At 35.8% G+C, this 11,733-nt stretch overlaps 1 protein-coding gene across 5 annotated transcripts in view; it reads right to left on the minus strand.

Annotated features, from left to right (window-relative positions):
* Window positions 1-11,602, minus strand: part of LOC128181458 (limbin-like) — a 30,370-nt gene extending 18,768 nt beyond the window's left edge. For 3 of the 5 annotated variants that reach the window (XM_052849861.1, XM_052849860.1, XM_052849859.1), the window contains exons 1-17: window positions 11,518-11,602; window positions 9,112-9,254; window positions 8,596-8,778; window positions 7,951-8,161; window positions 7,357-7,466; window positions 7,092-7,163; window positions 6,393-6,530; window positions 5,975-6,063; window positions 5,640-5,717; window positions 4,415-4,658; window positions 4,192-4,272; window positions 3,851-3,961; window positions 2,506-2,730; window positions 2,297-2,382; window positions 2,022-2,181; window positions 1,785-1,854; window positions 62-253 (exon numbers count right to left, since the gene is read on the minus strand). In XM_052849861.1, the coding sequence (XP_052705821.1) occupies window positions 62-253; window positions 1,785-1,854; window positions 2,022-2,181; window positions 2,297-2,382; window positions 2,506-2,730; window positions 3,851-3,961; window positions 4,192-4,272; window positions 4,415-4,658; window positions 5,640-5,717; window positions 5,975-6,063; window positions 6,393-6,530; window positions 7,092-7,163; window positions 7,357-7,466; window positions 7,951-8,161; window positions 8,596-8,778; window positions 9,112-9,243 (2,182 nt within the window). In that variant the 5' untranslated portion in view covers window positions 9,244-9,254; window positions 11,518-11,602. Of the gene's footprint in view, window positions 1-61; window positions 254-1,784; window positions 1,855-2,021; window positions 2,182-2,296; window positions 2,383-2,505; window positions 2,731-3,850; window positions 3,962-4,191; window positions 4,273-4,414; window positions 4,659-5,639; window positions 5,718-5,974; window positions 6,064-6,392; window positions 6,531-7,091; window positions 7,164-7,356; window positions 7,467-7,950; window positions 8,162-8,595; window positions 8,779-9,111; window positions 9,270-11,517 lie in introns of all 5 variants that reach the window. The other 2 variants (XM_052849862.1, XM_052849858.1) reach the window with 2 other exon arrangements.
* Window positions 11,603-11,733: the final 131 nt, after the last annotated feature.

Raw genomic sequence — 11,733 nt, forward strand, 5'->3', positions numbered from 1 at the left:
TGATGGCAGACGTTTCATAATATACAAGTGGTGATATTCTCTAGAGTGACACAACACTCACTGATTTCACCAATCCGTTTGACCAGGTTGCGCTCAGCTCGAGAGAGCTCGTCTTTGGCGTGGTCGGTGAGCTCGTCGTTGAGATGTCTCAGCTGCTCGGCGTGATCCTCGTCTATCTCGTTCTCCTCCTGGTTTACCTCCTCACGGTGCTTTGCTTCGAGCTTCAGCTTTGTCTCAACAAACAGCAGAGGGTCTACAGAATATCAAATTCAAACGCATAAATTCAAGAAAGGTCTGTCAAATATAGTGACAAAATGTAGAGAATTTCTATGAATACTGCTATTTAGAATCAAATATAGTCCTTATATTTTTGGGTTGATTTTAAAAATACTTTTCTAGTAAATTTTGTCTGCTCCTTCAATCTTTCAACCACATTTCAAAAACAATATATTTTAAAATTTTAATTAAATTTTTTAATTAAATGGGGTAAGATGATATGGATGTTTAATCATGCACTAATATGCACTACCAGTCCAATAAAATTTTGAGTTGATGTGACCACCATATCTACCAAAGAATTCTATTGCGGTAAGTATCCTGTAAAATCATTACAAGGTGAGCTCTTCATTAATCAAGCTATGAGTTTACCTATAGGTTCGTCTGTCTGTGTCTCCATGCATTAATCAAGCTATGAGTTTACCTATAGGTTCGTCTGTCTGTGTCTCCATGCATTAATCAAGCTATGAGTTTACCTATGGGTTCGTCTGTCTGTGTCTCCATGCATTAATCAAGCTATGAGTTTACCTATGGGTTCGTCTGTCTGTGTCTCCATGCATTAATCAAGCTATGAGTTTACCTATAGGTTCGTCTGTCTGTGTCTCCATGCATTAATCAAGCTATGAGTTTACCTATGGGTTCGTCTGTCTGTGTCTCCATGCATTAATCAAGCTACGAGTTTACCTATAGGTTCCTCTGTCTGTGTCTCCATGCATTAATCAAGCAATGAGTTTACCTATAGGTTCGTCTGTCTGTGTCTCCATGCATTAATCAAGCAATGAGTTTACCTATGGGTTCGTCCGTCTGTGTCTCCATTAATTAATCAAGGTATGATTAATTACCTATAGGTTCGTCTGTCTGTGTCTCCATGCATTAATCAAGCTATGAGTTTACCTATAGGTTCGTCTGTCTGTGTCTCCATGCATTAATCAAGCTATGAGTTTACCTATATGTTCGTCTGTCTGTGTCTCCATGCATTAATCAATCTATGAGTTTACCTATGGGTTCGTCCGTCTGTGTCTCCATGCATTAATCAATCTATGAGTTTACCTATAGGTTCGTCTGTCTGTGTCTCCATGCATTAATCAATCTATGAGTTTACCTATAGGTTCGTCTGTCTGTGTCTCCATGCATTAATCAAGCTATGAGTTTACTAATGCAAGCTATGAGTTTACCTATAGGTTCGTCTGTCTGTGTCTCCATGCATTAATCAAGCTATGAGTTTACCTATGGGTTCGTCCGTCTGTGTCTCCTTGCATTAATCAAGCTATGAGTTTACCTATAGGTTCGTCCGTCTGTGTCTCCATGCATTAATCAAGCTATGAGTTTACTAATGCAAGCTATGAGTTTACCTATGGGTTCGTCCGTCTGTGTCTCCATGCATTAATCAAGCTATGAGTTTACCTATAGGTTCCTCTGTCTGTGTCTCCATGCATTAATCAAGCAATGAGTTTACCTATAGGTTCGTCCGTCTGTGTCTCCATGCATTAATCAAGCTATGAGTTTACCTATAGGTTCGTCTGTCTGTGTCTCCATGCTCTTCATTACTTTATCCAGCTCAGACTTCTGTTGAGATTTCTAAAATGCAAATTCATAACATTTATTAATAATTAATTTTATATTTCTTCTAATTTCAATGCAGCATAAAATATGACTCATTCAAAAAGTAAATAAAGTGCAGGTAAGCCAGGTAACCCCCCCCCCCCCCCCACACATTACTTAATATGTATAAACTGGTGCCCTACCATCTGGTTGAGTTTCTTTCGCTTCATGTCGCCAAGCCTCTTTGCCAGCGCCATTTCCTGTTTCTGCCTGTCTTTGTCTAGACGCTCCTTCAGACTGATCATGTCTTCCTTGGCTTTTGCAATCAGTTCAGACGCCTCATCCGGAGTTAGTCCCCCTACCCTGTTAGAAGTAAGGTTATATACATGTAATGTCCAGAGATTCTTCATTTACATTCTATAGCTATAATGTTAAAATAACAATCCTAGTCTTGTATTTGGTATTAACCATGACTTACTTCTTGGCCTTGGCTTTGTTGATGAGCTCTATCTGGTGACTGGCCATTGTGTTTAACACATCACTCCCATCATCCTCTTGTTGTTCCTGAATAAACAAAAACAATTGTTTGATAAAGACAACCTGAGTGCCATGGCATTTGTGCCACAAGAATCCAAAGAGAAGCTAACAATCTAATATATCCCCTTAGTAATGAAGCACTAGACCCACCTCTAGCTTGGCCAGGGCCTTCCGTTTCTCCAACTTTTCCTCCAGGAGGATCCTCTGTCTGGCCACTTCCTCGTCGTACATCTTCTCCATCTGAGCCTGAACCTTCCGGTGTTCCTCCAACAGCCAATCAGCTTTCTCGCCCACCAGGTGGCCCTGTGTCATCACTTCCTCCAACTGATCCTGTTGGAGCTCCTTCATCCCCATCCTTCTCCTCACCGCAAACTCCTGTCAACAGAGCAACACACAGACTGCTACAAGTCTTTCTGTCTTTGCTGAACTCAGATTAAATTTTAATAATAATGTTAAGGACAGAAATTCTCTAACTAGGTAAAGTTTGTTTGGTCTTTATACAAAACATTTTCTAAACAATGGAGGTAATTTGATTTGATTGAGGACACTGATGGCTGATGTTTCAGAGGTGACTGAAGACACAGGAGATTCAATTTGATTTGATTGAGGACACTGATGGCTGATGTTTCAGAGGTGACTGAAGACACAGGAGATTCAATTTGAGGTGATTGAGGGCAGGGGAAGTAATATTGAAGACCCTAAGGGATAACCTTCCTGATTTAGGACAGGAAACTAATCATGAGGATACTGTAATTGAGGACAGAGGAGATTATGATTAGAACACATTGAAGAAATTGATCTTCCAGAGTTGATTGAAAACAAGGTAAGTATCTTAGGTGATAAGGGACATCTACCTTCCTAAGGTGATTGAAGAAGGACAGTATAATTCTAATGATGTGATTAAGGGGACAGAATATCTTGATGGGATTGAAGACAAGGGAATTTATCATTAGGACACACATACAACAGGGGAGGTTTTTATGGAGGCACAATTATAATGATGTGATTGAGGTCAAATACCTTCCTGAGGTGCTTGAGGACAGGGTATCAATTAACTACAATGATGTGATTGAGGACAGTGTATTTAGTATAATGATGTGATTAAGGACATGTACCTTCTTGAGGTGTTTGAGGACAGAGTAGGTATGATGATGTAATTGAGGACATGTACTTTCCTGAGGTGATTAAGGATAGGGTATTCAGTATAATGATGTAATTGAGGACACATACCTTCCTGAGGTGTTTGAGGACAAGGTATTAAGAATAACGATGTGATTGAGGGCACGTACAGTATAATGATGTAAATGAGGATACATACCTTCCTGAGGTGATTGAGGACAAGTTATTAGGTATAATGATGTAATTGAGGACACATACCTTCCTGAGGAGATTGAGGACAAGTTATTAGGTATAATGATGTAATTGAATACATGTACTTTCCTGAGGTGATTGAGGACAAGTCATTAGGTATAATGATATCATTGAGGACACATACCTTCCTGAGGTTCTCTGTCTCCTCATCCTGCTCCAGTTTCAGCAGGAACTCCTCCTCATTGAGCTCTGTCTGGTGTTCCTGGTCCATCATGTCCAGAAGCTGCTTCCTCTCCTGAATCAGAAAAGTCCACAATCAGTTGAGGTATCCTCTTGGTACTTAATAGTTATTAATAACTAGCCCAATTTACCAAAAATATTAAATTAATCTTTAATTTCTGCCTCTCCTGATACTGCATAAAATTTTAGATCATGTAAGGAGAAGGCGATGAAAATGGGGAACAAAATGAATTACTAGGCATTAATATTTTGTTATAATAATTTTATAAGTTGTATAATTCATACATTATCTCCTAGGTCTGCTATTTCACTGACAAGTTTCTTCTTTTCTTCCCTCTGCCTCTGCAAAGTTCTGGATAATTTGGCCTAAAAAACAAGAATGTTATTAACATTGCTTAATAATGTTAAAATGTAGAATGATTTCCAAATGAATGTACATGTACAATATTATAATTGAATACCATTTAAAATAATATATTATATTCTATACAGTAAATTTAATATTCACCTTGTTTTTGGCGGCCAGCTTCTTTCGTAGTTTTTTATTCTGCCTCTGGAACTCAGTGTCAAGGTTACCATCCAGGAGAAGCCGTCGCTGTTTCATGTTTTTGTCAGCGGCATCGTAGACTTGTGGACTGATGTCTCGGTTGAAGATGAGTCCCCTGATCAGCATGGCCGTGGCCTTTAGGGAGGCGTCCGCCCTCTGGGTCTCGATGTCTGTGTCCGTCGACACAGTGCACACTATGTCCAAACTACAACAAAAGGTTCAATATCATAACAATATCATAACAAGATGTGTTTAAGCTGTTGATGAAATTTTATTACATTATACTAGTAGTTTTCTTTGTTTTGAGTGTACACTGTGCTGTTACGATAGGCAATATTGTTTTTTCCATCGGGTTCGAAATTCTATTAATTTCTAGGGTATACATATTTGACTTCTTTACTGAAGAGCGTGAGTCCGTGCAGTTTTACCGCCAATGTAACTGTAGTTTGCAGTCAGGTCACAAATGTAAGTTTACAAATTATTTGCTGTTTTTATCAAAGTTTACTAATTATTATATCAATTCTCATTTGTTATAACATTTAAGTCTTTTCTAAGATACCGTAGTATTTACTTCTTAAGTGAAGTTTTTATAAGTCTCGATTAAGTTTCATAGTATTGTAACGAGTAAACACATGTAATAGTTATTTGTGTATTGCATTAATGTTAAACATTTTTAGTATTTTCTGTGTTTGCGGAAGATGCTTTTTGGGTAATGATACATGTATTGATATTTTTCCTTTCTTTAATATTGTAGGTTCTTACCATACATACACAAGTACGCACGAATAAATTGGATAGAAAAGTGTTCGGGTTAACTATGCACAAGGCATTATAAACACATTTTTTTTTTTGGGGGGGGGGGGGGGGGTACGGGGACAGTGATATTAGAAAATTTAAAAGAATTCTTGTAACAAAAAGATCTAGCAGTTGAACATAAAGATAATTCCTAAAATTTTATTCTAAAACGACTTTGAAATACAATTGCTCTTTTTGTCTGCAAAAAATAGAAAAAGAGTATCTTATATAAAATGGTCCTACTGAAATGCTTCCATGTAAAAAAATTCCCCTATCCACAAATGCATTTTTAGGGGTTCACAGCAAGACTCAATTTTGACAAATCTGGAAAGCTCAATAAACGTCACTTCAGACTGTTGTCAAAACATAAACTCTATGAACTGATACTCACTTGTCTAGTTCCCGGAAACGTTTCAGTTTGTCCTTGACTACCAAAACCTCCACGATAGAATCGTCTTCTCTTATGTTACTGTCGACGAAGAAAGATATAAGCATCAATCAATGACCTAATACAGGAAATCAACTTTTATTCCAGATGACTTGATCACACAAACTTGAATAATAATAATATTGATAATTTTTTTACATTATCAACTTTGATAGTAAATCATACATGTGAACCAAAGTTATATTTCTGCATAACAGCTGGGCTGTGATTGGTTGATATTTCTGAGAGCTAGGCTGTGATTGGTTGATATTTCTGAGAGCTAAGCTGTTATTGGTTACCTGAAGTCTGTAATGGTGTGTCCTGTCTTGTTCACATCCCCGTCATCCATCAGGATGGTCTTACCTCGTGTTGATATCCTTAGATTAGTCTTCAAAATGCAAGAGAAATTTTTCCCTTTCAGATAATATGTATGTATCAATTTAGGAAAAGGAACAACCAACAATTAACAACACTGAAATGCTATTTTAACAAAATTTTACCATTATACATTTTTATGGAATGGTAATACGTCCTTTAATTTTTTTCATTGATATTTTTCATGAAATTAAAAGTTTTTTCTTCACAATATCTATATTAATATTTAATAGAGTGGACTAGATTTCAATTATTTTCTGATAAGCCCTGAAAGAATCTCTGTTCATCACACTTAAAGATATAACACTTATGAGTTTCGTCTGGAAGGATTTATATAACTACCTGAGTAAAACTCTTGCTTTGCACGGCGCGCTTTCTTTTTATCATCAGAAATAAACAGACAGCTCCGATGACGAGACCGATGCCAAGGGCAAACGCGATGAAGAACATGAGGGCAGTGAAGCCTTGCTCATAAAATATCTGCAGAGGAAAGTGAGAGACATTAATATCAACATACTAGTGGACTAGCTGTTATCTTACTTTCTACCAGTTTTTTTTTCCAACATATAGGAAAAAGAATAATATAAAAAAGATGTTTCACTCGACAAAATGAAAACTAGAACTGTCCTAATGGGACTAATACCCCCGCTAGGCTAATTTCAAATGGGACAAATAATTGAATTGAATAATAAAGGTTTGGAACACATACAAAAATGTTTTTCTAGAATTGTAAAAAAAAATACAATATATAGAATAAGGAAAATGAAAACTGTCATAAAATCATTAAATCTTGTCTGATCTTAAAAAAAATTGCAGGTGCACATCTTCAGATGGTGTTCAACATATGTACAAATTTTCAAACTGTTCCATGCAGTAATAAAAAATTCTATAGGGGGGACAAAGTTGCGTCTACAGACAGACGGACAGACGGACAGACGGACAGACGGACAGACAGACAGACGGACAGGGTGAAACCAATATACCCCCCTAAACTTCGTTTGCGGGGGTATAATAAATTTATATATCAGTTCTAATGCTTACACTTTTCTGTACATTTCGAATCCCATAAACACACATGTCAAGGTCAATAGGCCCAGCTACAGAAGTTAAAACCTGCATAAAAAAAAAAAATCCAAATTAATATCTGGGTACAAAACAGATATACCACTGTTGTTCATCTTCTGAGTTCTACAATTCTTAAAATATGTAATTCTATCATAGATATCAATCGTTTAATTTTGATATGATTATACATTGATTTCACATGTTTGTTTAATGAGTACAGAATAACAAGAGGTGAACTGACTGTAGAAGCAAAGTAGAGCTGGCTGGTGTACACATTGTGTCCTGCCTCCAGGTTACCGCCATTCGTCCCCGACGGCACCGTCACAAACGACAGGAACATCTCTTCTGAGGCTAAGGGAAAGATATATATATATATATATATATATCATTAAAATATAAACATCAAACAGCATTTGCCAAACAAAAAAAACAGGAGCTTCTCTTCTAATGCCAATATTAAGATGTACTAAACATTCATACAGGCAAACAAACATACTGGTAAGTCTTGTAGACTCATTCAAGAAATGGTTGCAAGTTTATAATAGGTCATGTAGCATTAGAAACAGGTAACCTTCAAGTACCATTACTCAAAACTTTATAACTATTGACTACTAAGTTCACATCTATCTGGCAGTGCATATATATTGGACACTGATAAACTATTTGTTTTTTGTTTTTTTTATCTAATCAACTGTATTACTGTTTGCTTTGGTAATGATTACATGGTAAAGGGGGGGGGGGGGGGGAGCAAGACGTTTCTTGTGAGGAATAAGATGTATATATTCTGCCATAACTAGGATCCATTTTAATCGTGTCCTGTTTTACAAAGACTCACCCAATATGCTGCTGCTATACCACTGGAACTTGACATTACTCTGTGTGTGTGTGATGACAGTGCTCGTATTCTTTACTATGCTGGAAATGTCCAGTCTCAGTCCACCGGTCAGGTCAAAGGTCATGGTCACATTATTCGCTGTCACGGAGCCAGGGTTGCTGATTGTCATAGATACCAGGATTGTGTCTGGAGATGCTGTGGCACTGTTCACCTGTTGTATATAACAAAGGTAGTTGTATATAACACAGGTAGTTGTATATAACACAGGTAGTTGTATATAACACAGGTAGTTGTATATAACACAGGTAGTTGTATATATATATATATAACACAGGTAGTTGTATATAACACAGGTAGTTGTATATATATATATATATATAACACAGGTGGTTGTATATAACACAGGGAGTTGTATATAATACTTTTTTTTTTCATAAACATTTAAAAGTTCTTGCAATCATATATATTTAATTGTTAGTTTTTATATTTTAAAAGGGAGACAACTCTCATTTTGGGTAATAATGATTACAGCAGCAGTCATATGTTGGAATCTGATGATATTATGGAGTTTGACTGTCACCAAGGAAAATAATTTTGTCATTAATATTTCTAAACTACGTCCATGATTGTTGATATGATATCTACCTCCCATCGCTGTGTAACCTTCAGTAGGGGTAGGGTTGTCACATTGGACGGTGTTCCGGATGAATTGTCCTGCCACTGGGTTAAATCCAGCACAAATCCACCTCTTTCCACATACGTGTGTAGGTAGGAGGATGTGTTCACAGAAGCATAGTTGATGGATGTGTTATCAGCAAAAGTGTGCAGCTGTTTTAAAAACAGATCATAGTTAAATCAATTCATAACAATATGACATATAGAAATGAAACAAAGTAACTTAGAATTTAATTTAATTAGTGTTTTAAGTGTAAGTTCCAACAACATAACTCCCTCATACTTAAATTTGTGTGAAAAAATAGAAAAAAATACAAATTGTTGAATTGGAATATTAAACCAAAATAACAACAACAAACAACACTGTAATCCATTATAGACATACATGTATAATAACATTGCCTTTGAGATTCCTACAAATTAGACAACATTAATACACTTACTAAAATATCTATAATTCAATTATACAAATTCATAACAACATACATTGTAGTTATAGGTATAATTATCAGCGTTATTTGAGAGCTGGGTCTGATAGATTTCCGTTAGGTCTGTGACAGAGTAACTCCGACAGGACACCACCAACAGAGAGAGGAGGGTCAGGTACCGTAGCCACATCCTGTCCCCACCTGAAAAACACACACCTGAAATTTACATCAGAATAATGAATGGTCATCTTTACTTTTGTAATGTAAACATATATATTCTCTATTCTCCCAAGGTATGCTAATTTTTATGATTGACATCTGACCCTGGTCTACCCTGAATCATATGGCCCAGTTCTGATTCTGATGTTCACCACTACTGGCACTCTATATACCTGTTTTTTCTTGTTTACCCTAGTGTTTACAGCTATACTGTCTGTTGTCTGCCATGTATTAGGGTAAGACACCAGATATTTTACAGCTAGTCAGCTACACAACACTTTTAACTAAAGCTTTAATTAAAAATATACAATGTAAATGTAATGCATCTAATAGTGCAAGTCATGTGAAATCATTTTTCTTCTAAAACATTTTGTATTGGAATACTAAGAAGGCAGGTTCCGTTTTATGCGGATGGCATCAAGTATCATCCACACCATGGCATTGCCTTATCTACCAGAGGCACCAGAGTCTGTTTGCTCTTATTATTGTTCGCTCTAATTATCGTTCGCCCTGAACCTTGTTCGCTCTACCTAAACTTTGTACATAATTCATAAAAATCTTTATTTCATATACTACTTTACTTTTTAAATGATTAGTTATATTCTACTTTTACCATAATATATATTATATCAAATTGCTTTACTTCTGATAACTATTTAATACATTTTCTGATTTTATTTCTTCAAAAAGACATAATTGGTCTCATTGTTTGATTTTATTTATTTATATACCCGAGCACAACACAATCCATTGATTGCTAAATGAGATATAAATGTAAATGAAACATGAAACTGTATCAAACTGTATCAAACTACTTTGAACCATAAATATATAATTATAATTCACAAAAAGTCATGGTAACATTAATTATCAGGTCAGTCAATTGGTTGTTATTATCAATATGTAAAGGTGTAAAAATAGTGTTGTTTTATATATCTTTATACCGAGCGCAGCGAGAGGCGGGCGAAGCCCACCTCGCGAAGCGAGGATTAATGGTAACACGTATATATAAGAAAATCAGTGAAAAATGAAAGTTGAATCATGGGTACTAAGGCAAAAAAAAATTTCTTCCAGCCCTGGGCGCCGCCATGTTGGCAGCCATTTTGTTTTTAAAAAGTTAGTTCGATCATTGATTGACTGGTACTTATCGATGTTTATTGCCCCTAAACTCGATTAAATAAGTTCCAGTGTTTCAAAAGAAGGTAATTTGAATTAAAAGAAATTAAAAAGGAAACCAGATAAGTTTCAATAGTGCTTCAATCAAGAAACACGACTTGTTCTATGTATGTCTTATCAAATTATCAGATGGAAAATAAAAACATCAACATCAAGGACCTGATCTTTTAGATACTGAATAAAGTATTCAATTTTATTACATTGGCATTCATATGAATTAAACTGATGAACAATGAAAGAAGAAATAAAAAAAAAAATCCGGAATCACGTAACTCTCTTCGGCTATTTCCGAAGACAAAACTTGAACGTTTTACGTCTGAAATATGACGTCATAATGTAGACTGAGCACGCAACGTTTAGTTTAACTTTGACGAATGATTTGAGTAGGCAACCATATGCTGGCGAATCCTACTGTGTGCGTTTTAAATAGATTTTATTATACAAAAATCAAACTGCACTGTGTTAAATCTGCGCTCGGTCCAACGGTCACACCGTTTACATATTATCTATTCATAATGTTAAAATGATCAGAATACAAAAAAGATACAACTATATTAATTCTGCATTAAAATAAGGTGAACATACAGACTTTTGGCAAATGGAAATAAGTGCGAACGGACCTAGGGTGAACAAAAACTAGGACGAACGGCGTCAAGGGCGAACGCATTTTAGGGCAAACGAACATACATTCCCATACCATAAAATATGAATATTCATACTGTGAAATCCAGAAAATGTAGCTAAATGCTCCCAGCGAATGTATGTCACTGGTTTAATTTAAAATGCAACACATTTTTTTTAATTTAAAGACAACAATAATTTGATCTTTGCTGCCCCAAAATTGACCTTTAAAAGGGAAACGTTTTATATTGTTTGAATTGTCTACGGAACCCCCCATGTGGAAAGGGAAATCTTACATGAAGAAGTTGCGCGTTGATTTAAAGTCCGGAGGAGGGGCGTTTATTTTATCATAGACAGAGGGAACATGACAACCTATGGTAAATCGCAGTTTCAAACCTGTTGATTAAAGTATTAGTGCGATTTAGTCACAAATAAATTTATTCTTTACCTGTTTTTGACCAAAATATGTACACTTCTACTCAAGCACGGCGAGTGGGTTCATGTTTGGAATAGCAACGGAAGTAAATAATGCTTTAAAAAAAGAAAGCCAAAACGATATTTTAAAACCGGAATCATCTTAAATTCATTCCACATTGGTTCATATTTTTAAATGAGACATTATTGTAACAAACCAATTATTTTCTTAATGTCTTCTTTGTAGAAA

Source organism: Crassostrea angulata, chromosome 4 (genome assembly GCF_025612915.1).
Source record: "Crassostrea angulata isolate pt1a10 chromosome 4, ASM2561291v2, whole genome shotgun sequence".
Lineage (NCBI taxonomy): Eukaryota > Metazoa > Mollusca > Bivalvia > Ostreida > Ostreidae > Magallana > Magallana angulata.